This window comes from Chlorocebus sabaeus, chromosome 12 (genome assembly GCF_047675955.1).
Source record: "Chlorocebus sabaeus isolate Y175 chromosome 12, mChlSab1.0.hap1, whole genome shotgun sequence".
NCBI classification, from domain to species: Eukaryota; Metazoa; Chordata; class Mammalia; order Primates; family Cercopithecidae; genus Chlorocebus; species Chlorocebus sabaeus.
In genome coordinates this window covers 84396026-84423646 of record NC_132915.1, presented here as the reverse complement: position 1 = coordinate 84423646, position 27621 = coordinate 84396026, and the positions used below count along the sequence as shown (strand labels likewise).

At 45.0% G+C, this 27621-nt stretch overlaps 1 protein-coding gene across 7 annotated transcripts in view; it reads left to right on the top strand.

Annotated features, from left to right (window-relative positions):
* WHRN (whirlin) overlaps positions 1–27621 on the top strand; it is a 102450-nt gene that overhangs the window by 50432 nt on the left and 24397 nt on the right. For all 7 annotated transcript variants that reach the window (XM_007968303.3, XM_007968301.3, XM_007968299.3 and 4 more), the window contains one exon: positions 27105–27307. In XM_007968303.3, the coding sequence (XP_007966494.2) occupies positions 27105–27307 (203 nt within the window). The remainder of the gene's footprint in view (positions 1–27104; positions 27308–27621) is intronic.

The window sequence follows — 27621 nt, the reverse complement described above, 5'->3', positions numbered from 1 at the left end:
AAGAAAGAAAGAAAGAAAGAAAGAAAGAAAGAAAGAAAGAAAGAAAGAAAGGTGGGCATGAGTTTAAGCAGAAAAGGATTTTCTGCGTGTGGTTGCAAAATATCTCTGTCACTGTACTTCATAATTATACAGGGAAAATAGTAAGTTTACAGTGGCGGATTCTGGCAGTCACCCTTAGCAGAGCGTAATACACATTTGTTTTAAATCTTTACTGTGTTTTCCAATTGCAAAAATAATACTTGCTAGTTGTATAAAAGAGAAACAATTTACCAGGGATGTGACAGCTGTCAGCAGGTGGCATGTCCTTCCAGATCTCTTTTGGTCTGACCTGCTGTACACAGTGACTTGGGATCCTTCTCGTTTGTTCTGTTCCTTTTATGATTCGACCAGCAAGTTCTTAGATAGTTGCTTCCCTTCTTCTTCAAAACCTGACATCTCTAATTTATAAGATTTTGACTAAGTTGTTGCCATTTTAGAGTATTGAGATGGGCCTCCTCAAAAGTAGAAGCACAGAAATGTAGCAAACGTGTCTTTTTGCGGGCCTGGTGTTATCATTTTTTCCTATTGTGATTCCACATCTATAATATTATCCCTTCTGCTGTCAGAGAAGAAAATGCAGGAAGGAGAAACTACAAAATATCTCCTGAGCATGCTTGTGTTTTCATTTTCCTTGAGCAGCGGGGTTTGGAGAGGGCTGTTTGATGGTGGCAGACGGGGTGGCCCTGTCCCTCCCTGGGTGCCCCAGGGCCCAGTGAGTCTTTCCTGTTGTTGGAGCACTGCAGGCACTTTGGTGGGCACCAGATGCTGGCAACCCATGGACAGAGCGAGCACCAGCACCTAGATTTGTGTCTGCATCTCTCTGCATGCAAATTACGTTGAATGGGGAGGGTGGGAGTGGGAGACAGAAGGCGGCAAAGAATCCTGGTGCTCCAGGTGTTGTGCTGGTGAGAGAAATGGTGGCAGCCAGTCTCCACTGAGTGATTATTCTAGGCTGGGCACCCTGCTGAGCACTTTTTATGTTCCACCATAATGAATCCCTAAACAGTCTCCGTGGTAGGCGCCATACCGTCCTTCACTGAAAGATGAGTAAACTGAAGCTCAGAGAGGGCAACGCTTGCCCAAGGTCACACAACAAGGAGGTAATGGAGCCGGGATGGGGATCTGGCTCTGGAACCTCCCTTGTTAGCCCTATAGCCCTGAATTTGCATGATGGAAACTCAGGCTGACACCCCTTGGCAGCCAGGCAGCCAGCTCTCCCCACTTCTGCCCAGTTCTCTGCCGTCAGCTTGTTGGCGACACCTGCCCCGATGTTTCTGCACACTCTGCTTTTAGATTTGGAATCTGGAGGATTCTTCTGGCCATTCAGGATGTGTTTAAGTAAAAGCATCGTGAAAATGGCAGAAGATACAGCAGCATGCGGGTAGTGGTGATAACAGGAAACAGTAATGATACATTTTTTAATTTTAATTTTTATTCTTTACCTTTCCTATGTTGCTGAGGAAATAGTAATGACAGAAATAAGTCATTAGGGCAGAGCAGTCTTCTAGTTATTTCTAACATTGCAGGAATAACAACAGCAATTGCCAGCATTTGGGGAGTCCGCCCACTGTCCCACCATGGTGCTTAGTGAGTGCTGTGCCTGTAGTGAGTCATTTAATCCTCCCAGCATCCCTGCAAGGAGGCGCTGGTATTATCCCTATTTTGGAGATGGGCAGCCAAAGCCCAGAGAGGTTAAGTAACTTGCCCAAGGTCACACAGTTAATAGGAAGAAGAGCTGGGATTCAAACCCAAGGAGGTCTAGCACTTAGTCACAGAAGTCCCATTCTCATCTCTTCCCTCTCCTCAAACCTTCTCTGGTGAACCCCAGAGGCTCTTACAGAACTTAGACAGGTCATCTCTTTGTGAAGTGGTTCTCAGGCAGACTGGGGGAGGGACACAGGGCAGGGCCTTCCCCTGTAGGCAGCTTGAATTTACTGCTTTGTGAAAATGAGGGAGGAGCGAATGGTCTTTACTTGGGGTTTTCCTGTGTGTGTGGTGTGTGTGTTCATGCGCACACCCCCCCACAGTGATATTTCTGATGTCTCCATAATAACAGTGCCACAAAAGCAACTATTTATTGATGATTCGCTACGGGCCCAGCCCTGTCCAGGCGATTCCTCGGAGTCATCTTGCTCCGTCCTCTTGGCAGCCCCAGGAGGATCTCCTGAGTTTCATCATGCCCATTTCACTGATAAAGAACGCGAGACTCAACGAGATTAAGCAGCTTGCCCCAAAACATATTTTTAGTTGGCAGAGAAGCTGCGATTCAAAGGCAGGGCTCCCCAAGGCCATGTGCCTCACCTCTGTGCTGATGCCAACAGGGATAGCTGAGCACAAAGTCACAGTGCCTCGGACTGGCAAAGGACTTTCTGTTTTACCTTGGGGGCGTTTTGCCCATGTTTCTCTGACCCCGAATCCAGTGCTTTTCCCATTCCCAAGGGCAGCAAGTCATCGGTCTCTTGCATGCCGATACCATTTCTTTAGTACACCTGTACACGTTTGTACCTGTGCGGTTGCAGCCGGGCTCTGCAAGAAGGCATAGTTAGCTAATGCTAAGAGTCACTTAGTGCTGTGTCTGCCATGGGGCAGAAAAGGGGGACCTGTGGCCCAGATGATTCAATATCTGTCATTCCCACATGAGAGCATGGGCATAGCTTAACTTTTTAAAATTATTTAATTAAGAATGTATGACTAAAGCTGTATCTCAGCAAAAAGTAGTTTTTTTGGGGGAAAACTAGTAATAATGACAATAGCAGCTACTTCTGACACTGTGTGCTAGAGGTGGTGATGACATTCCCCGGTGGTGTTGCATGGTATGTAAAACCTGTCTTGTCACTTTATCACCCTGAGACTCGGTTTCGTCATTTATAGAGCTGGGGTAATAATACCTCTTGGAACGTGGTGAAGATGTAGCCAGAGAATCTCTAGCAAGCACTTGATGCAGATAAAAGTATTTTTTTTTAATTAGCTTTAAAAATTATTTCTGATTTTCAGTATAACCCTGTAAGGTAATCGCATGAGTCTTGCTTGAGGCTCAGAAGGTGGATGTGATTTGCCCAAGGCCACTTGCCAGGAAGGGGCTGGCCAAGGTTGCAGGCTTGGCTCTGTCCTCTAACAGTAGGTCAGGGCAGTTTCACAGTGGGGCCTGCCTCCCAGGCTAGGGGACAATCTTGCATTGTCCCTCTGGGGTGGAATAAACTCGAGGCTGATCCTGCCTGTCCCTCTCTGGCACTCCAGCGCTGGCCCCACACAGCCCCTGCTTTCGAGGACTCATGGCAGAGCAGCAGCCTCTCCAGTGCCTGGTTGTTTTGGGGCCTCGAAAATCCCCAGGCTTTTTCAGCGGAAGCTGGGATGACAATTTCCTTGTCCTTGCTGAGGTCCAGCTCAGATAACTGGGCTTTGCCTCCCAACCAGCACCTTTTGCTGGAGTGGGTTTTTTCTAATGAGCCATGCCCTTCGGACTGCCTATCCCTGAGGTGCAGTGGCCACCTCTCCCTCCTGGGCGGGGGTCCACAAGTCCTAAGCCTCAGAGTTGGCTCTTGCTTCCCTTTGTGGAGACTGTAGAGGAGCCGTGCTTCCCAGGCTGCTGCAGATTCCAGATTCTGATAATACTACTACTAATAGTACCACCTATACCCTAGGTACTATATTGTCAAGACAACATGAGCTATTGCACATAAAGCCCCTAGCCCAGTGCCTGGCATGTGATAACCAAAGGAAAAAAAAGAAAAAGGTAGCTATAATTGTCTAAGCAATTTGCTTGTGGCAAGACTGATCTGCAGTTACATCTGCGATGCTCAGATAGCTGATGAATTGACACTGATGATGAACGTCTTTCCCAAGGAGCCAGAAGGTGATTTATTTCCCAAGAACCTGCCACAGGCTGAGTGATTGCTGTAGCCTCTGCCCCCCACCCACTTCCGGCTGTGCCACCTTCTCAGTCCTTCCTTACAATATTCTTTTAGTTGGATTTTTGAAATGGCCTCTCTGAATGAGTGTTTAATCAATTGCAGAAGTTCAAGATGCTTAGTCCTCCGGCCTGGTCTTTACAGCGGCCCTTGCTAGGGTGGTGATTGCTCCAAGGCAGGCTGCTGCCAAAAAGACTTAATTTCTCTGGGCAGGCCCATTAGAGCAGAGCTCACTTGCAGCTTGGCCACAGGAAAAGCTGAGATTATTTGTTCGTGTGCTCAGGGTCCCTGTGAACCATTCTATCCACTAGAGAGAGGCTGCTAGCTGGGGATGGCTGTGGGCTTTCCTTGTCATCTCATTCCCAAGTGGCTGAGCAAAGGTCCTGGAATGGGGTAGAGGCTTGAAGAGCTGACTGGTTCTGGGAATGTCATTGGTTGCCCTTCTAGCTTTACATGTGGTCATGCCGAATTAAATGCCTGCTCGTGGGGACATGTGGTTTCCTGAATCTGAGGTCAGCACGGTCCCCTCTTTCATAAGGGAAATGATTACCAGTGAGCATTTCTTCAGCCTCTGCTGTGGGGTAGAACACATGTGAAGGGCTTTGGGAGAGGTAGATAACTATATGGGGCAGTGCTTAGGCACTTGACCATGCATACAGATTCCCAAGGGACCTTTTCCAGTGCCAATTATGATTCAGCAAATGTGGTTCTTGTGGCTGCATGACCACCGCAGGACTTAGGGATGTACAGTAACCACGAGTTATGCTCCCAGGTACTGTGGGTGAGGAAGTGACAAGGCACAGCAGGGGTGGCATATCTCTGCTCTGTGATGTCTGCAGCCACATCTGGAACACTCAATATGTGGGTGCTGGAATCATCTGGAAGCCTGTTTCCTCCTGTGCCTGGAAGTTGATGTTGGCTATGGGCTGGAGGCCCCAGTGCTTCCTGCATGGGCCTCTCCCTGTCATCTTTCCACAGTGCTAGTTTGGGCTGCTTCTAAGCATGGTGGCTTAGGGGGGCTTTCCAGGGGATGGGTGCTGGGAGAGAGGTGGGTGGAGGCTGTGTTCTTTTGGTGGCGCAGTTTCAGAAGGCATAGAGTATCCCTCAGCTGGGCTCTCTTGTTTAAAGCTGTCACAAGCCCATGCAGGTTCAAGGGGGAGGAGGGACTAGGCCCTTCTTCCTATGTGAGTGTCCTAGGGCTGCTATACCAAATGACCACACACTGGGTGGCTTAGAACAACAGAAGTGTATTCAGTTATGGGGGCCAGAAGTCCAAAATCAAGGTGGCAGCAGGATCACACTCATCCCTCCAACCGCTCTTCCAGTTTTTGCTGGTTCCTGGTGGTCTTTGGCTCATGGCAGTGTCACTCCAGCCTCTGCCCCGTCTTCGTGTGGTCTTCCCTGCATGTCTCTTTGTGACTCAAATCTCCCTCTCCATTCTCTTATACGGACAGAAGGCATTGAATTTAGACTCCTCCCTAAATCCAAGATGATCTCTCTTTGAGATCCTTAACTTAAAAACACCTGCAAAGACCCCATTTCCAAATTAGGCCATATTCACAGGTACTGGGGCTTAGAACTGGGACATATTTTTGGGGGAACACAATTTGACCTACTCTTTATGACGGGGTGACAGGGCCCTAGGGGGCACATGAAACTCGGAATATTACCGTGGCCATTTTTGGAAAAGTACATTCTGCCTCAGTGGATTTGGAATGGAGCCTGAGAGTTTGCGTTTCTCACAGGCTCCTAGCTTTTTCTGATAGTACTCATGTCATCTTAGCAGCTATAACAGAGTGCCTGAGATTGGGCAGTTTAAAATGCATATAAATTTATTAGCTCACAGTTCTGAAGGCTAGGGGAGAGAGAGAGAGATAAAGTGTGTGAGAGAGAAAGTGAGTGACAGAGAGAGAGAGAGAAAGAAAGAAATGTGGAAAGGTGGAGTCCTTGTGGCCTAATCACCTTTTAAGGATCCGATCTCTTAATACTGCATGAGTTTTAGTGGAGGACACAGCACAGTTGGTCCATGGACAGCGCATGGGGTCCTGCTTTCAAATTACTGACAGTCTAGTGAGGAAGAGAGAGGAGGAAATAGCAAACTGTAATAAAGTTAGACCCGTAAGAAGCACCATGCTTTTAATAGGAGTACTACCTGATAATTGGATAACAATAACATCTACGATGTACAGGCAGTATTCTGGGCACTTTGTATATATCAGTCCTTTTACCCTCACAGCAACCTTATGGTAAGGGTGCTTATCCCTTGTTTACCGATGTGAGGCTCAGAGAGGTTAAATGATTTACCCAAGATGACACAGCCAGGGCGTGGTGGAGCCAGGCAGGCTGCTTCTGAGTCCCTGTGGCCACTGCACGGCCCTTCCTGTGCGGGGACCTCAGGTGGAAGCAGTCAGTCCAGGTGAGGGGGGCTGGTTGTGGCTGCAGAGAGGAAGCGGATCTCGAGCTGGTGGCTTCGCTTGGTTAGCAGGTTCTTGCTGAGCCTCTCTATGTGCCTGACATGCAAGCATGAGCCAGAAAACACATGATTTTTGCCCTTGTAAAGAGTGCTGTCTGGTCGAGGTGTTGAATGTGGAAGATTATGCCAGGCAGAGAAATGAAGGAAGAGCTCTTCCAGGAAGAATTAGCAGGAGCACAGACACAGAGGCATGGGGGTCAGGGACGGGCAGGCGGGCTGAGGGGGACTGAGGGGCTGACAGAGAGGAGAGGTGGGGAGGGAGGGGGAAGGCGTAGGGGAGGAGACATGCTCCAATAACTTTTCCAAGAGCTCCCTGCTGGCTAGATGCACCTAGGGATGCACGTGACACTAGGAGTGAGTGAGGGTATTCATTCCAAAGTCAAGGAGCTGTAGGTTAAGGCAGATGGGAAGAGGCCAGAGCTTTCAAAGTTTGGGATGTCCAGGGAACTGAGTGGTGCTGTGCACTAGAACTTTTGGCCCAAAAACCTCAAAGGGTTTAAGCCAAACCCTTTGTTTTTAGTTTTATTTTTCCAGCTACTAAAGTAATAAGTTCAATACATAATACACACACAAACACATGCAGAAAGTAGGACCCAGACATCCTGCCTCCTAAAGCCAGCCTTTATTACCATCGTTTGGTTTTCGAGATACAATTCATATGCTATAAAATTCACCCTTTTAAAGTGTGCAAATCAGTGGTTTTTAGGATATTCACAGGGTTGGGCAACCATCACTGCTATATATTTCAGCACATTTTTATCACCCCTGAAAAACTCTCTGTACCCATGAAGTCATCACATCCCATTCCTCCCTGTCTTCACTCCCTGAAAACTGCTACTCATCTGCTTTCTGTCTCTCTAGATATGCCTGTTTTGGGCATTTCATATCAATGAATCATAGAATATGTGGCTTTGTGTCTGCCGCCTTTTACTTAGCATAATGTTGTAGCATCTACCAGGACATTCCTTCTTATGACAATAGTATTCTGTTGTGTGGTGATATCGCATTTTGTTTATCCATTCATGAGTTGATGGACGTTTGGGTTGTTTCCATCTGTTGGCATCTTGGTGTAGTTTCTGTCATTCTCTTCTCTGTATTCTTTGACCTGCTTTCTATCATATACATTGTTTTGCATTTCACATTCTCATCTGCATTTTCCCACGTAAATAAAGACTTATGGGTACAACTTGTAATAGTTGCATAATCATATTCCATCTTGGGGCTAAATTATAATTTACCTAACCATTCCCTTGAAGTCAGGCATTTAGCTGTTTCTAATTGAAATCAGGTTTTAAAAGAAGCAACAAATGAGAGAAACCTCAGAGGACCTTTCCAGAGGAGATTAAACCGCCTCCAAGCCTATCTATGCCAGCAGACTTCAGAGCCCAGTGTGGGACAGAAATGATTTATCCCAAATGACTAAGAGGCATGGAATGGACCGGGTGAGATGAAGATTCTTCTCCAGCGTGGCACGGCATGTCTGCCGAGGGCCTAGACCCACTCTCCCCCAGACCCCCAAACATTGAGGGAGATGTTAGAGAAGGTGGGGGAGATGATGGTGGCCTGTGTTATGGCTTGTCTCCCCACAAATTTTTTCATTTAGTTGTGGATTTTTTTCTCTTTACACTTGACAGTATGGTCTTTGTATACAATTTGGAGAAGTGCAGAAAATGAATAAAGAGGTTGAGATTAAATTGCCTGGAATTGATTACTTGGAGGCAGCTCGTATGAACAGTTTGGCGTATTTCTTCTCAGTCCCTTGAACAGAGTTGAAGACCATATTAGATAGGCAACATTAAGATAACTTTAGAGCCCAGGTGCGGTGGCTCACGCCTGTAATCCCGAACTTTGGGTGGCCAAGGTGGGCAGATCCCCTGAGGTCAGGAGTTTGAGACCAGCCTGGGCAACATGGTGAAACTCCATCTCTACTAAAAATACAAAAATTAGCTGGGCATGGTGGTGCACTCCTGTAATCCCAGCTACTTGGAAGGCTGAGGCACAAGAATCGCTTGCACCCAAGAAATGGAGGTTGCAGTGAGCCAAGATCACACCACTGCACTCCAGCCTGGATGACACAGTGACACTCTGTCTAATAATAATAATAACATTAGAAAACCTGAATTCAAAAGTAAAGCATGATCACTGTAGAAAACAGAGAAAACCCTACACTTAGGGAAAACGAGTGCCAGTTTTGTTGTATAACCTTTCAGTGTGTTATGCCTACATGGAATATAATATGGATACAAATATTTCAGCAAAACTGGGATCAGACTGTTTTCTTTCCCCCACTTTCCATAACACTTTAGCATTTATCCTGCCAGCAGAGGTGTGCTTAAATATATATATATATATATAGCATTTATAGATATTTTTTAAATTATATATATTTAAAATTATATATATTTAAAATATATATATTTAAAATTATATATATTTGAGATTATATATTTTTATATATATATATAAAAATATAGCATTCGGATCCTTCATGTGAGAAAGACCTTTGCAAAATATTAACTAAAAAAAAGCATGTTACAGAGTGTGGTTATGTGATCCCATTTTTGCTTTTCTAAAAAGAGGAATATATTTATTTGTCCATACTTGTGTATGTGAAGAGAATCCCTGAGAAAATGTCCAAGAAACTTATCCTGGGACTTTAGATTTCAGGAATGGAGATGTGTTTTTAAGAGAAAGGGGTTTTGTGAGGGAGATTTTTAGAGTTTGTATATACCCACCTTTTTACTGTTTGACTATTTGTACTATGTCATTATATTATTGGTTTTGCAATTTTTTTAAAGTTTAATTGGAAAAAAAATTATATCTGATTAAATATTATATGACATCATTTTTAATGGCAGTATAATAATTACTATATGGATATACCATGCAGTATTTGATTAACACTAATTCACAGACTTTTTGGAGGGAGGCTAAATTCTTTTTGTAGATTTAAATTCTGTATAACCATGGTTAGTTGGTTGGAATTAATTCCTAGAAGTAAAATTGCAAAAGTTTTTGCACCATTTTGTCAAATGCTTCTTAGCAAGTTTCAACCAAGTTGTGCTTCAGCTGGTGAAGTGCCGGATGCCCCACTACCCTTCCTCATCTAGATGGGGTAGGGGGGTTGATATGGATTGGCTGTATCCCCACCTACCTGTTATCTTGAATTGTACTCCCATAATTCCCACGTGCTATGGGAGGGACCCAGTAAGAGATAATTGAATTGGGGCGGTTTCCCCCATACTGTTGTCATGGTAGTGAATAAGTCTCATGAGATCTCATGATTTTATAAGGGGTTTCCCCTTTTGCTTGGCTCTCATTTTCTCTCTTGCCTGCTGCCATGTAAAACGTTACCTTTCACCTTCCTCCATGATTTGAGGCCTACCCAGTCACGTGGAACTGTGAGTCCATTAAACCTGTTTTTCTTTATAAATTAGGCAGTCTTGGGTATGTCTTTATCAGCAGTGTGAAAATGGACTAGTACAGGGACCTTTTGGTGTTCTGTTCTATTTGGCTATTCATGAATGCCCACCATGTTTTTGTTACCACAAATACGGTAGGCGCAATAATGGATCCTCCAAAATGTCTACATCCAAATCCTCAGAACCTGTGACTATGTTAGGTTATATGGCAGAAGGAATAAAAGCTCCTATTCAGCTGGCCTTGAGGTAGGGAGATGATCCTGGATTATCCTGGTGGGTCCTGTGTCATCACAAGGGTTGTTGAAGTAGAGATGGGAAGCAGAAGGAGGGAACCAGAGAGGTGGCTGTATGAGAAGGCCTTGTTGGCCCGAGGATGCTGGCTTTGAAGATGGAAGAAGGGGCTACCAACGTAGGAATGTAGGAGGCCTCTAGTAGCTTGGAAAGGGCAAGGAATTGGATTGTCCCCCAGATTCTCCAAAAAGGAGCTCTGTCCTGCTGACATCTTGATTTTAGCCCAGTGAGATCTATATTAGACTTCTGACCCCAGAACTGTAAGATAATAACTTTGTGTTGTTTTAAACCACTGAGTTTGTGGTGATTGGTCCAGCAGTGTAGGATACTCATAATACAATATTACCAACACTTACTATAGCTCTTGCCCTTGGGAGACACTTGGCTCTTGTCTAATATTCTTCCATTGTCTGGTGCTGGCCTCAGTGGTACTGCTTTCTTCTTGGTAGGAGTTGGGGGATTCCCATGTATTTGGAAAAGCAGGTCAATTTCCTTCTTTATGAAGCACAGAAATGGAAATACACTCTAGATTCTGATATCTGATACACCCCACAAAGGACTGAACCTAGAATTTTTTTGTTTTTGTTTTTTGCTTTGTTTTGTTTTGTTTAAATCATTTTATTTTGAAATAATTTCAAGAATACTGCAAAGAACTCCCGTATACCCTTGTATTTGTGTGTTTGGCGTTGCTCTAAAGGAATACCCGAGCCTGGGTAATCTATAAAGAGAGTTTTGTTTGGCTCACTGTTCTGCAGGCTGTGCCAGCATCTGCTTTAGGACCTGAGGACGCTTCCACTCATGGCGGAAGGCAAAGGAGAGCAGGCTTGTCACATGGCAACAGAGGGAGCAAGAGAGAGAGCAGAGAGGTCCCAGACTCTTTTTGACAACTAGATCTCCTGGTAACTCATTACTATGGGGAGGGCACAAAGGCATTCATGAGGGATCCACTCCCATGACCCAGATGTTTCCCACTAGGGCCCACCTGCAACATTGGGGATCACATGAGATTTGTAGGGGACAAATATCCAAACCATATCAGCCCTTCACCCATATTCACTAGTTTTTCATGTTTAGCCACATTTGCTTTATCTTTCTATTTTTCTCTTCTCCCTTCTAAAGCACTGGAGTTATCTAGCTCATGCCTCTTTATTCCTAAATACTTCAGTATTTTTTTTCTTTAAGAACAAGGACATTCATTTAACATAATCACAGAACAATGATCACAATCAGGAAATTTAGCATCAGTACAGTGCCATTATCCAATCTGCATAGCCCCAACGTTTGCCATTTGTCCCAGTAATGTCCTCTTGTAGCAGTTCTTTCTGCTCCCAGTCCAGGAGCCAACCCAGGATCACGTGTAGCATTTTGTTTTTATGATTGTTTAGTTTCATTTAATTTGGAACAGTTCCTCAGCCTTTCTTTATCTTCCTATGACATTGATATTTTTGAAACATTCTGGCTCATTATTTTGTAGAATGTTTCTCTATTTGGGATGTCTGATGGTTCCTATGATTGGATTAGGTTATGCATTTTGGCAGGATCATGCTAGCTGTGATATCAGGTCCTTGGTGGGTCCTGTGATGTCAGTTTGTCCCATTATTAGTGAGGGTAACCCTGATCACTTGGGTAAGTAATGTCTGCCAGGTATCTGTACTGTTTTTCCTTTTATAATAAATAACTTATTTGCAGGTAATATTTTGAGACTGTAAATATTCTGTTCTGTGTCAAAATTTACCTACTAGTTTTGCCTGATTCAGTTGTTTTGCAAAATTTTTAAAACCTCACTTGGTGTTTGATTGTATAGAGGAGCTTTATCCTGTGATTTATTTATTTATAAGTATAAATATGGATTCATGCTTTCTTACTTTTTTATTTATTATTGGCATCATTTACTTTGATACTTAGAGTGTCCCAGATTTGGGTATGGCAGAACCTTCAGCCTGGCTTCTGTGTCCATTTGACATGCATCTGTCATTCTTAGAGAATTTCCTTACTTTCTGGCTCAAGAAGATGGTTCAGGCTCATCTTGTACTTTTCCTGCCCAGCCTTGAAACCAGCCATTCTCTGCTAGGCCATGGTTTCTCTCAGTGGGGAATGGCATTTAGATATCAAGGTCTGGGGGCTAGATGAGTTTATTGCTACTGAGGTGTCATGACTAACAGACCTTTTAGTGGACAAAGCTAGGAAATATACATGCCTACATTTGTATGCACAGTCACCCCTTAAACAATGCAGGGCTTAGAGGTGCCAACCTTCCCACACAGTTGAAATTCACATATAACTTTTGATTCTCCAAAAACTTAACTATTGATAGTCTACTATTGACCTGAAGCCTTACCAATAGTCAATTAACACGTATTTTGTATGTTATATATTTATATACCATATTCTTACAATAAAGCTAGAAAAAGAAAATGTTATGAAGACAATCATAAGGAAGAGAAAATACATTTATAGTGACTTACTGAATGTATTGATTCCACAAGTTTACATCGTCTGTTTACAAGATGAATCGTCTCTCTGAAATGGTGGTCGAGTATAGCTGCAGACCTCCATCTGTGGCACATATTAAGCAATGCAACTTTTTCTTATAATATTATGACTTTCTCTGCTTCTTGGGAGCACTTCCAGCGTCACTAGTGGCACTTCATAGGGGGTCCTATGTTATTCAAGCTTTATGGTAGTGCACAAAATATGTTGAAAAATATATGAGAGCCACGAGAGACCACTTTTTACTATGATATGCAATTTAGAGACAGACTGCTCATGCAGAGATGATGAGCAGCACACGGCGTTTTAAGCTGATACTTTCAAAACTTGAGCACACTGAACTAGTAACAGAAGGTGGCTATGAGATTATTGCAGTACTACCATGTGTACTTCTGTAAATTTTATTCAGTTATGATTTAATACTGCAGCTTTTTGTTTGTTTATATTTCTCTTGACTGTGAATGGTGCCATGTATTATCTGCAAGTGTTTGTGTACGTAAGTTTTGATAAATCTTAATTTTTTAGGTCGGGCGGGGTGATTTGCACCTGTAATCTCAGTTTGAGACCAGCCTGGCCAACATGGTGAAACCCCATCTCTACTAAAAATACAAAAAAATTAGCTGGGTATGGTGGTGCACGCCTGTAGTCCCCGCTACTCGAGATGCTAAGGCAGAAGAATCACTTGAACCCAGGAGGCAGAGGTTGCAGTGAGCCAAGATTGCATCACTGCACTGAGCCTGGGCAACATTGTGAAACTAAATCTCAAAACAAATTTCTTTTTGACTTTAAAAACTAATAGATTTGTGGCTGGGTGCGGTGGCTCAGGCCTGTAATCCCAGCACTTTGGGAAGCCAAGGTGGGCGGATCGCTTGAGGTCAGGAGTTCAAGACCAGCCTGGCCGACATAGAAACAGGTAAAACCCTGTTTCTACTAAAAATACAAAAATTAGCCAGGCATGTTGGCGCGTGCCTGTAATCCCAGCTAGTTGGGAGGCTGAGGCAGGAGAATCGCTTGAACCCAGGAGATGGAGGTTGTAATGAGCTGAGATCACACCACTGCACTGGCGCCTAGGTGGCAAAGAGACTCCAGAGGTCTCTAAATAAATAAATAAATAAATATAATAGATTTGTGTATATTTTATGATGGTAAATGATAAAGTAGACTACATATATTTTATGCATTCATAACATACCTTTTTCTTAATTTTCTCAATATTTCTAGGCTACATGGCTCATCTGTTTTTCCAAATGGTCACAAATCTCCAAAACAATTCCAATATGTTTAAGAATCTGCATGTGAGTGTACCTACACAGTTTAAACCCATATTGTTCAAGGGTCAACTGTATACATATACACACACACTCATATTCATACATGTGTGTACACACATATATCTGTATGTATGTGTGTTCATACAGATATATATGAAATATAGATATTTCAGTATTTGTCTAAAACATGAGTTCACTCATACTGATACCTCCTCTTCTAGGCAACATTACGTAGTTCTTCCTAGCTTCTCCCATTTCTTCAACAGTGAGAAATCAAGATCCTACCTTAAATGTTTACCCATTTGCCCAATTTTACAAGACACAAAAGTAGTTTCAGAATTGCCATGTGAAGTAGAGCTTCTGATTTGTTTGCAGTTTATTTTGTCCTTAAACTGAGGGTTTATAGTCAAAGTACTCTGTTACTTTGGTTAGTTATTTTGCTTCCTGCTTCAGCTGAATTATGTTATTCATATGAACGAGGTTCATTTGTTTTTGCTGGCATTGAATAGGGTTTCCCCTTGTCTTTATTGATTTAATTTTACTTTCTGAGTGCTAAAGCATCAAAACTATACAAAAAGGTGCACTCAGAGTATGACTCCCCACGTCTCTTCTACCCATTTTCACCCACTCCTTAAAGGCACCCAAATAAGTTTTTGGTTTATGCCTCTTATTTCTTTTTTGCAAAAATAAGTAGATTTATATCTATATGCTTTCTTTCTTCTATAAAAGATAGCATGCTATATTCTTTTGCACTTAATTGCACAATATCCTGGAAATGTTATGTCAGTGCACAGAGGTCTTTGTCATTCTTTTCGACGGCCATGTGTACTCTGCTGTGTGGCTGTACCATACTTTATCCAACCGTCCTCCTCTGTATGGACATTTAGGCTATTTTCAGTGTTTTACAATCACAAACAGTGCTTCAGTGAGTAACTGTGTGCATATGTATTTTATTACTTTGGGAACTATATCTTCAGGGTAAATTTTTGAAAGTGGGATTGTGTTGACTGGGCGCAGTGGCTCATGCCTGTAATCCCAGCACTTGGGGAGGCCGAAGCAGGTGGATCACGAGGTCAGGAGATCGAGACCATCCTGGATAACACGGTGAAACCTCGTCTCTCCTAAAAAATACAAAAAATTAGCCGGGCGTGGTGGTGGGCACCTGTAGTCCCCGCTACTCAGGAGGCTAAGGCAGGAGAATGGTGTGAACCCAGGAGGTGGAGCTCGCATTGAGTCGAGATCATACTACTGCACTCCAGCCTGGGCAACAGAGCGAGACTCCGTCTCAAAAAAAAAAGTGGGATTCCGTTAAGTGTTGGACCATCCTGAATTCCCACCGGCTATGTAAAAGTGTGCCTGTTTCTCCATAGCTGACAGTCACTGTAAAGTTTTAAATTTTTTTCTCAGTCTGATAGGTGAGAAATAGTATCTTGATGTAGCTTTATTTTGCAATTTTTTTTTTTCTTTTTTGAGACAGGATCTCAATCTGTCACCCAGACTGGAGTGCAATGGTATGATCTCGGCTCACTGCAACCTTCGCCTCCCAGGCTAGAGTGATCCTCTCATTTCAGCCTCCCAAGTAACTGGGACTACAGGCATGCACCATCACACCTGGCTAATTTTTTGTATTTTTTGTAGAAATGGGGTTTCACCATATTCCCCAGGCTGTGCAATTTTCTTATTATGGGTGAAGTTGAACATCTTTTCATATATTTAATGGCCATTTATAATGTCTTTTTTGTAACTTGTTCATGTCTTTTATTATCCTTTTGCTCTCAGGATTTTGGATCTTTTTTCCCCTAAAACTTAAGAATTCCTTAAATATTAGAGCTAACTGGCTCTTTATCTGTGGTATATATTGCAAGTGTTCTCTCCATGTGTCTTAGTCAGCTTAGGCTGACGGAAATACCAAAGACAAGGTGGCTTAAACAATAGGACTTTTGTAGGCTGGGAAGGCCAGGGTCAAGGTGTTGGCCAGTTCAGTTCCTGGTAGGGGCTATCTTCATGGCTTGCCTTCTTACCGTGTCCTCACAGGGCCAAGAAAGGACTCAGGTGTCTCTTCATCCTCTTAAAAGGGCACCAACCCTATTGGATTAGGACCCCACCATTGGATTAGACGGTAACTGTATTTACCTCCTCACAGGCCCTGTCTTCAAATACAATCAGATTCAGGGTTAGGGTAGGAATTTTGGGGGAACACAAACATTCAGCCCATAACATGCTGGTTGTCATTTTCTTTTGACTTTGCTTGTAGAGTTTTTAATACAAAAGTTTTATGTATTTTATATCTAATTAATCCTTTCTTTTGTTGAATTTGAGGCAGGTTGCATGTTTCCTTATGCCCAAGGTATAGATGAACTTATCTGTTTTTTCTCTTAATGCCTATAAATACATTTTTCCTTTAGACCTCTGATCTAGTTGGCATTTAGTCTTATGGAGGGCATGATATATTTTATCTTTTTCTAAATAGCTACTCATTTATCCTACTACTGTGTATTAAAAAGTCTGTCTTTGTCACAGTGATTTGTAGTGCCACCTTTATCATACACTAAAATTTTGTGTGTCCTTGGGCCTATTTCTAGTCTGTTTCACCATCTGTCTGTCTACTCATGAGTCAGTGCTACACTGGTGTAATTACGGAGGGTTTAGAGCAGGCGTTAGTGCCTGGTAGCTTCTCTAATAGCTTTTCTGTATCAGGGTTTTTCATAGCCATTCTTGCATTTTATACTTTTAGATTTTAAAACAATTGTTTTTATTTTTAAATAACAAAAAGTTTTTTATTTTTTATTGTATTTAAATAATAAAATTACTTTATGTTTTAAAGTTAATAGATTTATTTATTTTGTTTATTTAGTTTTTTGAGATGGAGTCTCACCCTGTCGCCCAGGCTGCAGTGCAGTGGTGCAGTCTTGGCTCACTACAGCCTCTGCCTCCCAGGTTCAAGCCATTGCCTCCACCTCCCAAGTAGCTGGGATTACAGTCGCCTACCACCATGCCCGGCTAATTTTTGTATTTTTGGTAGAGATGGGGTTTCGCCGTGTTGGTCAGGCTGGTCTCAAACTCCTGATCTCAGATGATCCACCCACTTCGGCCCCGCAAGGTGCTGGAATTACAGTTGTGAGCCACTGCACCTGACCAATAGATTTTTTTTTTTTAGAGCAGTTTTAGGTTGACAGAAAAAATTGAGTGGGAGCTACAGAGTTCCCATTATACCTCCTCTGCCCCAACCCTTCCCAAACACAATTTCCCCTGTTATTAACATTTCGTGTTAGTGTACAAGAGGTACATTTGTTATAGTCGATAAGCCAATATCAATAATATTTTTATTAGTCCATACTTTATATAAGGGTTCACAGTTCAGTGGATTTTGATTGATACATAGTGTCATGTATCAAACAGTATAGTGTCATACAGAAGAGTGTCACCCCTCTAAAAATCATCTGTGCTCTTCTTCTCATCCTTCCCTCAGCCTCAGGCAACCACTAATCTTTACAGTGTCTCTATCAGCTTGCCTGTTTCAGAATATCACATAGTTGGAACCATGCAGTGTGTAGCTTTTTCAGACTGGCTTCCTCCTCTTAGCAGTATGCATCGAAGGCTCTTCCCTGTGCAATTTTATTTTTCCCCATGAATTTTTACTGACTTTTCTAACAAAAGCTCGTTGATGTTTTTGTTGGGATAATGTTAAGTACGTAAGTGAGCTGAGAGACAGCCAATCTCTGGATAATGCTGAACCCTTTCCAAGAAAAGGGGATATTTTATTTGTTGAGTCATTTAGAGTGTTTTAGGAGTGTGTGAAGTTTTCTTCATATAGGTGTTGTACATTTCTTGTTAAGTTTATTCCTTGGTAGTTTTTTCTCTTCTGTTGCTACTATAAATGAGGTTTCCCCTTCCTTCCATCCTATCTTCCAACGTGCCACTGTTTGTGTCTGTGAAGGCTGTGGACTTGAGCTTAAGAACTTGATTCTTGCAGGTCTGCAGAGCAGCTTGAAGCAGGTGGTAGACTGGGTTCTGGGCCAGATTTGCCCCAGCTGCCCAGGGAGCCTTGGACCTGTGACACCCCTCCTCTACCTCTCACCCTAATTTTCTGTCTTCCAGAATGAGGGGCTGGATTAAATGTACACCATTTCCCAGAGTGTAATGCCAGCAAAAACAAAACCGATTTGTATTTTTACTTCTCTGTCTTCCCTTTGATCATAAAAATCAAATGCTCCTTCCTTGCTGCAGCCTGTAGAACTGGACTGCATGTACCCAGCCTCCCTACATGCCCTGGCCTTGTCAAATGCAACCTTTACATAAATGGAAAATGGCTCTGGCCTGTCTGCAGGAACCAGAATGGGGAGGGGACTAGCTTGTTTGTACGCCTGCTCATTCATCGATTTAATTGTTTATTCATTCATTCATGGATTCCGTCAAGCTTTTGTCAGGTGCTTCCCATGTGCCATTCAAGAGGGGTGCAGCACACTGACTTTGAACTCTCTGCCTGTAGTCTAGTGCGATCTCAAACTGTGGGGAGTGCTGCAGGGTGCTCTGGGTGCGGGGGATTAGTGATACCTGCCTTGGAGTTGGAGAAGGCTTCTTGGAGGAGGTGTCATTTGAGCCAAGACCTGAACGTTCAGTAGGCGTTATCCAGGTGAGGAATGAAGGGAAATACGTTTTGGGCAGAGGAACAGCGTGTGCCGAGGTCTGGAGTGGGGAAAGGGCTCCATCTGTTGAGTGAACTGAGAGATGGCAAGTATGGTTAGATTGGAAAAAAAAGCAGTGGGGGAGGGAGGTGTGAGATGGGTTGGGAAGCTAAGGCCCCTTTCAGGCTAGGTAGAGGAACTTGGAAGCTACTGGAGAATTTTAAAGGAGGGTGTGACAAGATCAGATTTGCAGTTTAAATGAATCTGTCTTCTGCATAAGGAAAGTATTGGACAGGGTGGTGAGAGTGGAAGCAGGGAGTCCACTTAGGAGGCTGCGGTAATGGTCCAGGTGAGAGACGAGGATGGCTGGGATCTGAGTGGAGTTAGTGAAGATGGAGGGTCCTTTTGGAAGGGAAGGTAAAATCCATTGGGCTGATGACGGATCCAGTGGGTTTGGAATTTTAGGATTGAGCAATGAGATGAGGAGCCCTGGAGAAGGACCAGGCTTGGAGGAAAGAATTGGAGAAGGTCAGGGGTTTGATCTGGGGCTGTGTTTAGGCTTGTTCAGGATGGTAGCTATTAGACACATGTGGCTAGTGAAATGGAACTTGTGTGACTAGGGGAGTGAATTTTTAATTTTATTATGAATTTAAATAGTAGTTGCTAATCTCTTGGACAACCTAGTTATAGAACATTTCCATTACTGCAGGTCTGGATCTCAGAATAGCAATTGGTTTGGCTTCAAATCCTGCTCTGCTGCTTCCTTGCTGGGTGTCCTTGGGCTAGTAACTTCACCTCTCTGAGCCTCACTGCTGTCATCTATGAAACACGGACCCTTCCATGTCTCAGGTGGTGCCTATTAAGTTCAGAGCTAAACTGTACAAGATAGCTGGCCTAAGTGAGGCACTTGGAGGTTGGTAGTTGTTATTCTTTCTGTGTTTCACCTCTGTAATTTCTCTAAGTTTACTTTGGAAGCCAGATTTTCCTGTGGGAAGAACTCAGGTTTGACCTTGGGCAAGTTCTTTTCCCTTTCTGGCCTCAGTTTTGATTGATGGCTGGGCTACAGCAGGCCTTCATTGAAGCTGCCTCTGTGGTGAATACAGTAAGCAGGTACTGACAACGGATCTGCCAGTGTCAGAAGAGGGAACTGGAAGGAAGCATGCACCATATTGGGAGTCAGTGTGCCTTAGCCTTGCCGGGTCCATCCACAGGGTTTCTGGTTAGGTTCTGCCTTGTGAGAGCTCTAAACCAGAGAGGGTTGGGTGCAGAGCTTACCTAGACCCAGCCCATACCGAGCTTGCTCCAGGAACCTTCTTCATGATTACCTGCATCTTTTTATTTTCTTTTTCAAAATATGGACAAGGTTTACTGACTTCTGAACTGTTGGGAAAAACTAATGTCTCATTAAAACTGCATTGCTCACTTGTAATGAAAGAAAAAAAAAACAGCCCATTAAAGTTTTATACCTGACATGGAAAACTATTAAAGATTCATAATTGCAATAAAACTCTGTAATAGAATTTGAATTTTCCTTGTGATAATGCTGCAGTCAACAGGGTCCTCCCTTGAAGCCGCAAGATCCGTTTTAACACAGGCTTGGGAGGGTGCTGAAGGCAATCTGAAATCGGCTTCTTTCAGGCCTTCCCAGCATGGCTGATGCGGGTGCACACGGCCTAAGAGGATGGATTCCTGTCTCCCAGCTCAGCCTGGGGATCAGGTTGTTGGCAGGCTTCTCTCCTAACAACTTCTGACGAGGGAGCTCGAAGCTATTGCCATTCCACCACAGGTTCTTCCTGCCAGTTCCCTTCATTGGGCACGAATACAGCACCTACTGAGTGCATGGCTTAAAGCCCAGGCTGGGAGGGGTAAGAAGTACAAGAAGGACAGGTTAGCTTTTCTTAAAGGAGAGGGTGGTATTGGTTTGTGCAGGGGCCTTGCTGGCTGGTAGAATGAAGGCCAGATCCCAGCTCTTGTGACTCTACTTCCTGTCCTCAGCTTCCTCATCTGTAAAATGGGGTTAACGATATGAGCTTCATGGGTGTGGTCAACGTGTGTGGGTCAGTGGAAGCCAGAGGCAGGGCCCTGGGGAAGGTAGGTGGAAAGGTAGGGGGTGGCACTGAGAGACACTCTGGAGGTAGAATTGCTTGATTTGGTTGGTGAGTGATCAACTGGTGAATTCAGAGATAAGCATGACTTTCAAAAATGCATTTATTGCATTGTGACCCCATGGAGACCCATGCAGTTGCTGTATGTTAGCTACTTGTTTATGTGCTTCATACTTGTTCATTCAGTAAATATTTATTGAGCACCTATTATGTGCCAGACCCTGTTTTAAGTGTTGGCAATACACTGGGGAATGTATTAACTCATTTATCAACCAGGTACTGATGTTATCTCCATTTTCCAGAGGAGGTAACTGAGGCACAGAGAAGTGAAGTCAATTACCCAAGGTCACACAGTGAGTAAGTGGCAGAGTGTAGAATTAGTCAGAGACTCCTGGGTCTGTGCTCAGAAACACACACCAGATGGCCACTGGCGTACTTTGTGCAACACACTAGCCGTTAGTGGTCTTGTTCCCATTTTGGGAAGGAAGGCTTAGAACAATGAAATTATTTTCCTCAGGTCTCTTAGAGACTAAGAGGGGACTGTTAACCCAGCGAGGTCCACTGAGTGTTTCTGCTGTTCCAAGGGCCTCCTCTCCTCCTGGGGCTCCTGCACCTGCCCCAGACCTAAGGGAAGTGAATTCTCTGCTTCCCGGTGGTTGGCCAATTTCAGGGAAATCGGTATCCTGTCCTTATCGAAGCCCCACCATGCTCTTCTCAGAGTGTCTGAACATGAGCCAGTCGCTCAGTGGGCTGTGGATGATGGAGGAGTCTTTCCTCTGCCTTAAAATGAAGGGCATTCCGTGGTCCACCCTTCGCTCGCCCATCAGTGGTGACAAATAGGATGCCCATGGTGACAAATAAAATAAAGCTGCCTTTATTCGTTTATCCTTCCGTGTCCTCCTCATCAGTGCCCTGCAAGCAAGCTGAGCAATATTAGACACTCGATCACACTTGGCACCTGTCTGTCCTATCTCCAGCACGTCCTGTCCCAGTGAGCTCTGGTGGAGGGATGTGAGTGTTTCCACGGTTTGTCCCAGGGTCTGGGCTTTGCCGTTGCCTCGTTTTGTGGCCCTAGACATGTCCCTGTCCTTTCTGGGCCTCGGTCTCTGCATCTATAAGAGACGCCTTGGAAGGCCCCGATGGATACAGCATCTTTGCCTCTATTTTCTGTTTTATTTTCCTGTGCCGTCTAACTCTGAGCTGGCTTCGGTGGGTAGGAAAAAGCCACATTGCAATGAACAAACAAACAGAGCTCTTAGTTTTCTTTGGGAAAGAGTGAGAGTAAGATCTTTAAACATGCTGTCTCCAAATTCACATCACACCAACCAAAGGGAAAGGGGAAGCAAACAGAAGTGAGACCAAGAGAGGAGGAAGACCAGGTTCCCCCATCTGTTCACCGTTTCCTAAGTATCTCCCACACGCCAGTGCTGTGCTGAGATGAAGGTGGCATAGGGTGGTAGGAAGAAGATGAGAAGATTGGGCTCAAAGGCTGGTTCATTTGTTTACTTCCAGTACGACCAGTGACCTTAAGCAAGTCGCTCAACATTTCTGAACCTGTCTCCTCCATTTGGAAGAGAAGCGCATGAGAAGCCATGGAGAGCCTCACGTGTCTCAGGCTCTGTGCAGGGTGGTCCCATTTGATTCTCACAGCTACCTGGGAACTGGTGGTAGTATCATGCCCATCTTACAGATGGCAAAACTGAGACTCAGGTGGTACTTGAGAGCTGTGTGGGGCCAACTCAGCTGCTATGTCATGGTTGCCTGGCTTTAAAACTAGAGGCTGCAGTGTAGGGATGGGACTCCACACTCCACTGGCCACATGGGGTGACACTAGGACACTAGCAGCAGGGAAGACACCAGACTTGGTTGAAAATGGTTTGTGGACTCTACATCACAGTGAGCATGTAGACTGCTCTTCTGACAGGGGCTCCTAGACCTGGGGAAGCTTTCCAACAAGTAGAGGAAAAGGGGGAGAGCTGGACACAGAGAAATGGGAGCCACTTAAAACCAACTCAGATGCTGCGGAGGGCCCCTGAAGCCAGTCCCACCTAGCACTTTGGTTTGAATACAGGCTCTGGAGGAAGAAGAGACAGGAGAGGATTGAAAAGAGATTGGGAAGATGGGCTTACATGCCCCAGTACATCAGGGTTTCCCAAGTGTGACTCCCATTTCACAGCCGTTCCCTAGCCGGATTGCACAGGAATCCGTGCTGCCTCTTCAAATCTGGTAGGGAGGTATTTACTTAACGGGCATGAGGACAATATGACTAGCACAGCCAACCTGGGATTTCATGCTTATTAACGCCTAGGATGAGGCTGAAGTAAGTGGGATGCTGGGTAATTCCCGGGACTCAGGTTGCATAAGTGCCAGGTGCCAGGCTCAGGGTGAAGGAAGTGACCTAAGTTTGGAAGCCACAACACTAAATCAGCCCCCTCAAGAGCCACAGGCCCCAGAAGTGACTGATAACTCCACCCCAGGGTGGCTAGATTTTCAGTAATAAAAATACAGGATGCTCATTTAAATTTGAGTGCAGATAAACAATGAATAAAATGTTTTCAGTATATATATGCCCTATGCAATATTTGGGACATAAATATTTTTTTAAAGCATTTGTTTATCTGAAATTCAAGTTTAACTGGGCATGCTATATTTTATCTAGCAATCTTTCCCCAGCCTCATAGAAGGCCAGGTCGATGCTCATGGAATTGAGTTGTCCCCTCCCCTCACTGCCCTCCTGGCCTGGACCCACAGGAAGAGGCTTACATAGAGAAGGATGCCCTTACATAGCTGGTCTCTTGGATGCCAGTTCCTTTAATTAAACTGCAGGGATGAAATAAAGTATGTTAAAGGAAAGATTAAAATTGATTCCCTTAGTGCAATGAAAGCGAAAGCTATTGAGCGGGATACTTAAGGAAACAAAGCACTTCCACGATGAAGAGTGCAGCCAGCGCCAGCTCAGAGCAGCAGGTGGAAGTGGAGAAGATTCCTGCCCGGCAGGGAGGTGGTTTAGCAAGTTGGGTGCCAGCGAGCCCAGCAGGAACGAGTTTCTCCTCACTCTCAGTGAAGCCTGAGTACCTGGGAGAGCTGCACGGCTCTGCCTCTTAGCATCAGAGAAAGCCAGCTGGGAGAGAGAGGGGAGGAGGGAGCTGCAGAGGTGAGATGGGGATGGGGAGTATCCACACCTGCACGTATAAGCACTGACTGAGTGCTTGCTGGGTACCAAGCCCTGAGCCAGGTGTCGGGTCTTGTCTCAAGCTCTTTACAGGGAGACCAACTTGGGTTGCCTAAGTTCTCAAAGGCCCTGGCTTCTCAACCAGGGAGCTCAGAGACGTAGAAAGGGAGAAAGAGAATTGCAGATATTGCTGGGGACATTGTGAAAGCATGTGGCATTGAGATGCTGCTGACTATAGATATTTGGAGAAGGACAATCCTGGGCTAGGACTCCCATTTTACTCCCAACGAAAGTGAGGCACAAAAGCTATTGTGAGTTTTGTGGGGCCTTGTGGTAGAGTTAGGATTTGAACCCAGGTCTGATTGTCTTTGAAACCCTTAATCATAGTGCTTTGCTTTGCTTCCTCCTAGATTGTGAGGGGTCATGGGAGGTGTTTCAGCAGGGAGAGATGTCATCAAAACAAAAAGTTGATGAAATTAATCTGACACTGGTGGGGCGCGGTGCTTCATGCCTGTAATCCCAGCACTTTGGGAGGCCAAACCAGGTGGATCGCCTGAGCTCGGGAGTTTGAGACCAGTCTGGGCAACATGGTAAAACCCCGTCTCTGCTAAAATACAAAAAGTTAGCTGGGCGTGGTGGTATGCACCTGTAGTCCCAGCTACTCAGGAAGCTGAGGCAGGAGAATTGCTTGAACCCAGGAGGTGGAGGTTGCAGTGAGCCGAGATTGCGCCACTGCACTCCAGCCTGGCAACAGAGGGAGACTCAGTCTCCAAGAAAAAAAAAAAGGAAATTAATCTGGTACTATGTCTGTGGCCAGTTTAGATGTAAATACACAGTGAGGAGCGTGCCAGCTCGGGAACATGGGAGGGAGCAGGTAGGAACCCAGGTCAGGGGGCTGATGGGGGTGGAGGACGGGGTTTGCTGAAGGATCTGCTCAGGGGGGTAAAGGTGGAGTTGATGATGGGATGAAGTTTTCAGATCTGGCTGCTACAGGCAGGGAAAGGATGACAGCGCAGTAGCTTTGGACACGCTGGATTTGAAGCGATATCACATGGTCCCCAAACAGCGCTCCGGGCAGCAGCCCAGTAGTAGAAAGCAGAGGTGCCTCGGGGCTGGCCTGACCTGGGTGTGCAAATCAGCACTCCTTTTCAGTAGCACTGTGACCACAAACTATATGCTTAACCTTTCTGAACCTCAGTTTCCTCTCTAGTGAAATGGAGAGCCATGATACCTACTGTATAGGAGTTGGCGATAAGGAGAAAACACATAAAGAAACAAAGAAGGCTGGTGTAATGTACATCTCTGAGCTGCAGCAGAGATGGTCCTAGAGTTGGAATGGACGGAAATGCGTGTCTTTTTATTAATCTGATTTTTTTTTTTTTAAAGACAGAGTCTTGCTCTGTCACCCAGCCAGGCTGGAGTGCAGTGGCACAATGTCGGCTCACTGCAGTCTCTGCCTCCGAGGTTCAAGCGATCCTCCCGCCTCAGCCTCCCAAGCAGCTGGGACTACAGGCGCACCACCTCGCTGGGCTAATTTTTGTACTTTTAGTAGAGACGGCGTTTTGCCCTGTTGGCCAGGCTGGTCTCGAACTCCTGACCTCAAGTGATCTGCCCACCTCAGCCTCCCAAAGTGCTGGGATTACAGGCATGAGCCGCAATGCCCGGCCTCATCTGATGATCTTTTTAATTGAATTCCTGCTGTGTGCTGGGCCCTGGGGAGACAGTGTGGAGAGGCTGAGGGGAAACTCAGTCATCACACAAAGCTGAGCTCACCCTTGATCGTGAGCTAAATGGAACAGGAGCAGGTTATCCTGCTCAGTGCAAGCATCCCAGCGCACAGTAGGCATGCAGTAAATGGCAGTGAATGCTTGAAATGCAGCACAGACCCCACTCTGTTAGGGTCATGGAGGCAGAGGCAGCAAGCCTCCCCTGAGCATGTCAAAGCCGGTGCAGAGGGCAGAGGTCAAGTCTGTCTTTGTAACCACTTTCTATACTGGAAACTCCCAACTGGGGTGAGGCATTCAAGAAAAGGCAGGGAACTGGGGTTTTGATTCTCAGCTTTGTCATCCCATCTTCTTTTCTCCCAAGCTCGCATTTGTCTTACCTTTTCCAAATCTTTGAAAAATGCTGGGTAAACCTAGGGGAGTTGATTATGTGCTCTCAGCAGGCCGGGACACTGGGGAGAAGGAAAAACAGCCAAGAATAACCAGCATTATGAGGCTGCCCTTCAACGCCTCAGTAGCACGTGACCCTGGGCAGCTCTTTCCCATCCTTGGACGTCAGTTGACCCATTTGTGAAAGGAACCCCGAGTTTAAAGGTGCGGTCCCGTCATACCCTGCGGCATCTTCCCTTTCAGCCCCTTCTATTTTTGTCACATATTTGTTTTTATTGGAAGGTTAGTTTTATTTTTGCCTCTATTTTTAAATTCCTTCATTAAAAGTAATTTTTTTTAAGAGAGAGGATCTTGCTCAGTTGTCCAGGCTGGAGTATGGTGGTGCAATCGGAGTTCACAGCAGCCTCGAACTCCTGGACTCAAGTGATCCTCCTGCCTCAGACTCCCGAGTAGCCAAGGACTACAGGCACACACCACTGTGCCTCGCTATTATTATTATTTTTAATAATAAAAATAGTCTCACTATTGCCCAGGCTGGTCTGCAACTACTGGGCTTAAGCAGTCCTCCCACCTCATTCTTCCAAAGCTCTGGGATTACAGGCATGAGCCACTGTACCTGCCAGAAATTTTTTTTTTAATTACAAAGTAAAGCTGCTCCTTGTAAGAATCTAAGCCATATGTACTGCTTTAACGGAAAGCTAGTTTTCTCATTTATTGCTATTTCTTTTAGTAGATTAAAGTGTTGTTTACATTTTAAGGTAATATAAGAATGCGTGGTTGAGGTAAAAACCTCAACAATGTAAAAATGTGGGAGGAAAATTACGGATGTCCGCCTTCATGGCTTGCCTCATCCTACCCCAGCTTCACCCCCACCTTGGCCCTGAGATGACTGTTGTTTCTATAAGGGGGCCCTTGGGAATGTCATCGTAGACCCACCCACCCCTCAAAGCCATTGCTGAGTCATGGGGATGTGCCCCCTTTTAATGACAAGAGCATGGACTCTGGGTCAGGATCAGAAGGCCGGCACTGCTGTTGACTTGCTGTGTGACCCTCAGGCATCCACACATCCTCTCTGATCCTGGATGACCTCCTTGGCAGGCTGGCTCAGAGGAGAACTGGGATCTGGGCTGTGAAGTCCCTAGCGTGAATCCTGCAAGCAGCCCAGGTGACTGTGTTGTGTGGTGGTCTTGGCAGGTTGGGGACCAGATTCTGGAAGTGAATGGGCGGAGCTTTCTCAACATCCTACACGACGAGGCAGTCAGGCTGCTTAAGTCATCTCGGCACCTCATCCTGACAGTGAAGGACGTCGGGAGGCTGCCCCACGCCCGCACCACTGTGGACGAGACCAAGTGGATCGCCAGTTCCCGGATTGGGGAGACCATGGCAAACTCGGCAGGGTCTGGCCACTCTGCTCACTCCGATCTCCAGACCCCAGGGCCATTTCTGAAAGCCAATGATAGCCACTTCCCATCCCTCCACCGCCCTGGCTCTCCTCTCAGCCTGCAGTGCCCACACCAGGGCCCTCCACTGGCAGGACATGACCTGGGCACATCCCTCTCCTCTCTTGGCCTCAGTTTCCCCGCGGAAAGCTGAAATACACATCCAATTGTCTCATTCTTTATTTGTCCCCAGGCAAATTACTTAACTCATTCTTCAGACCTTAATTGCTTCATCTAAAAAGTGGGGACCATAACCCTGCCCTCATCCCATA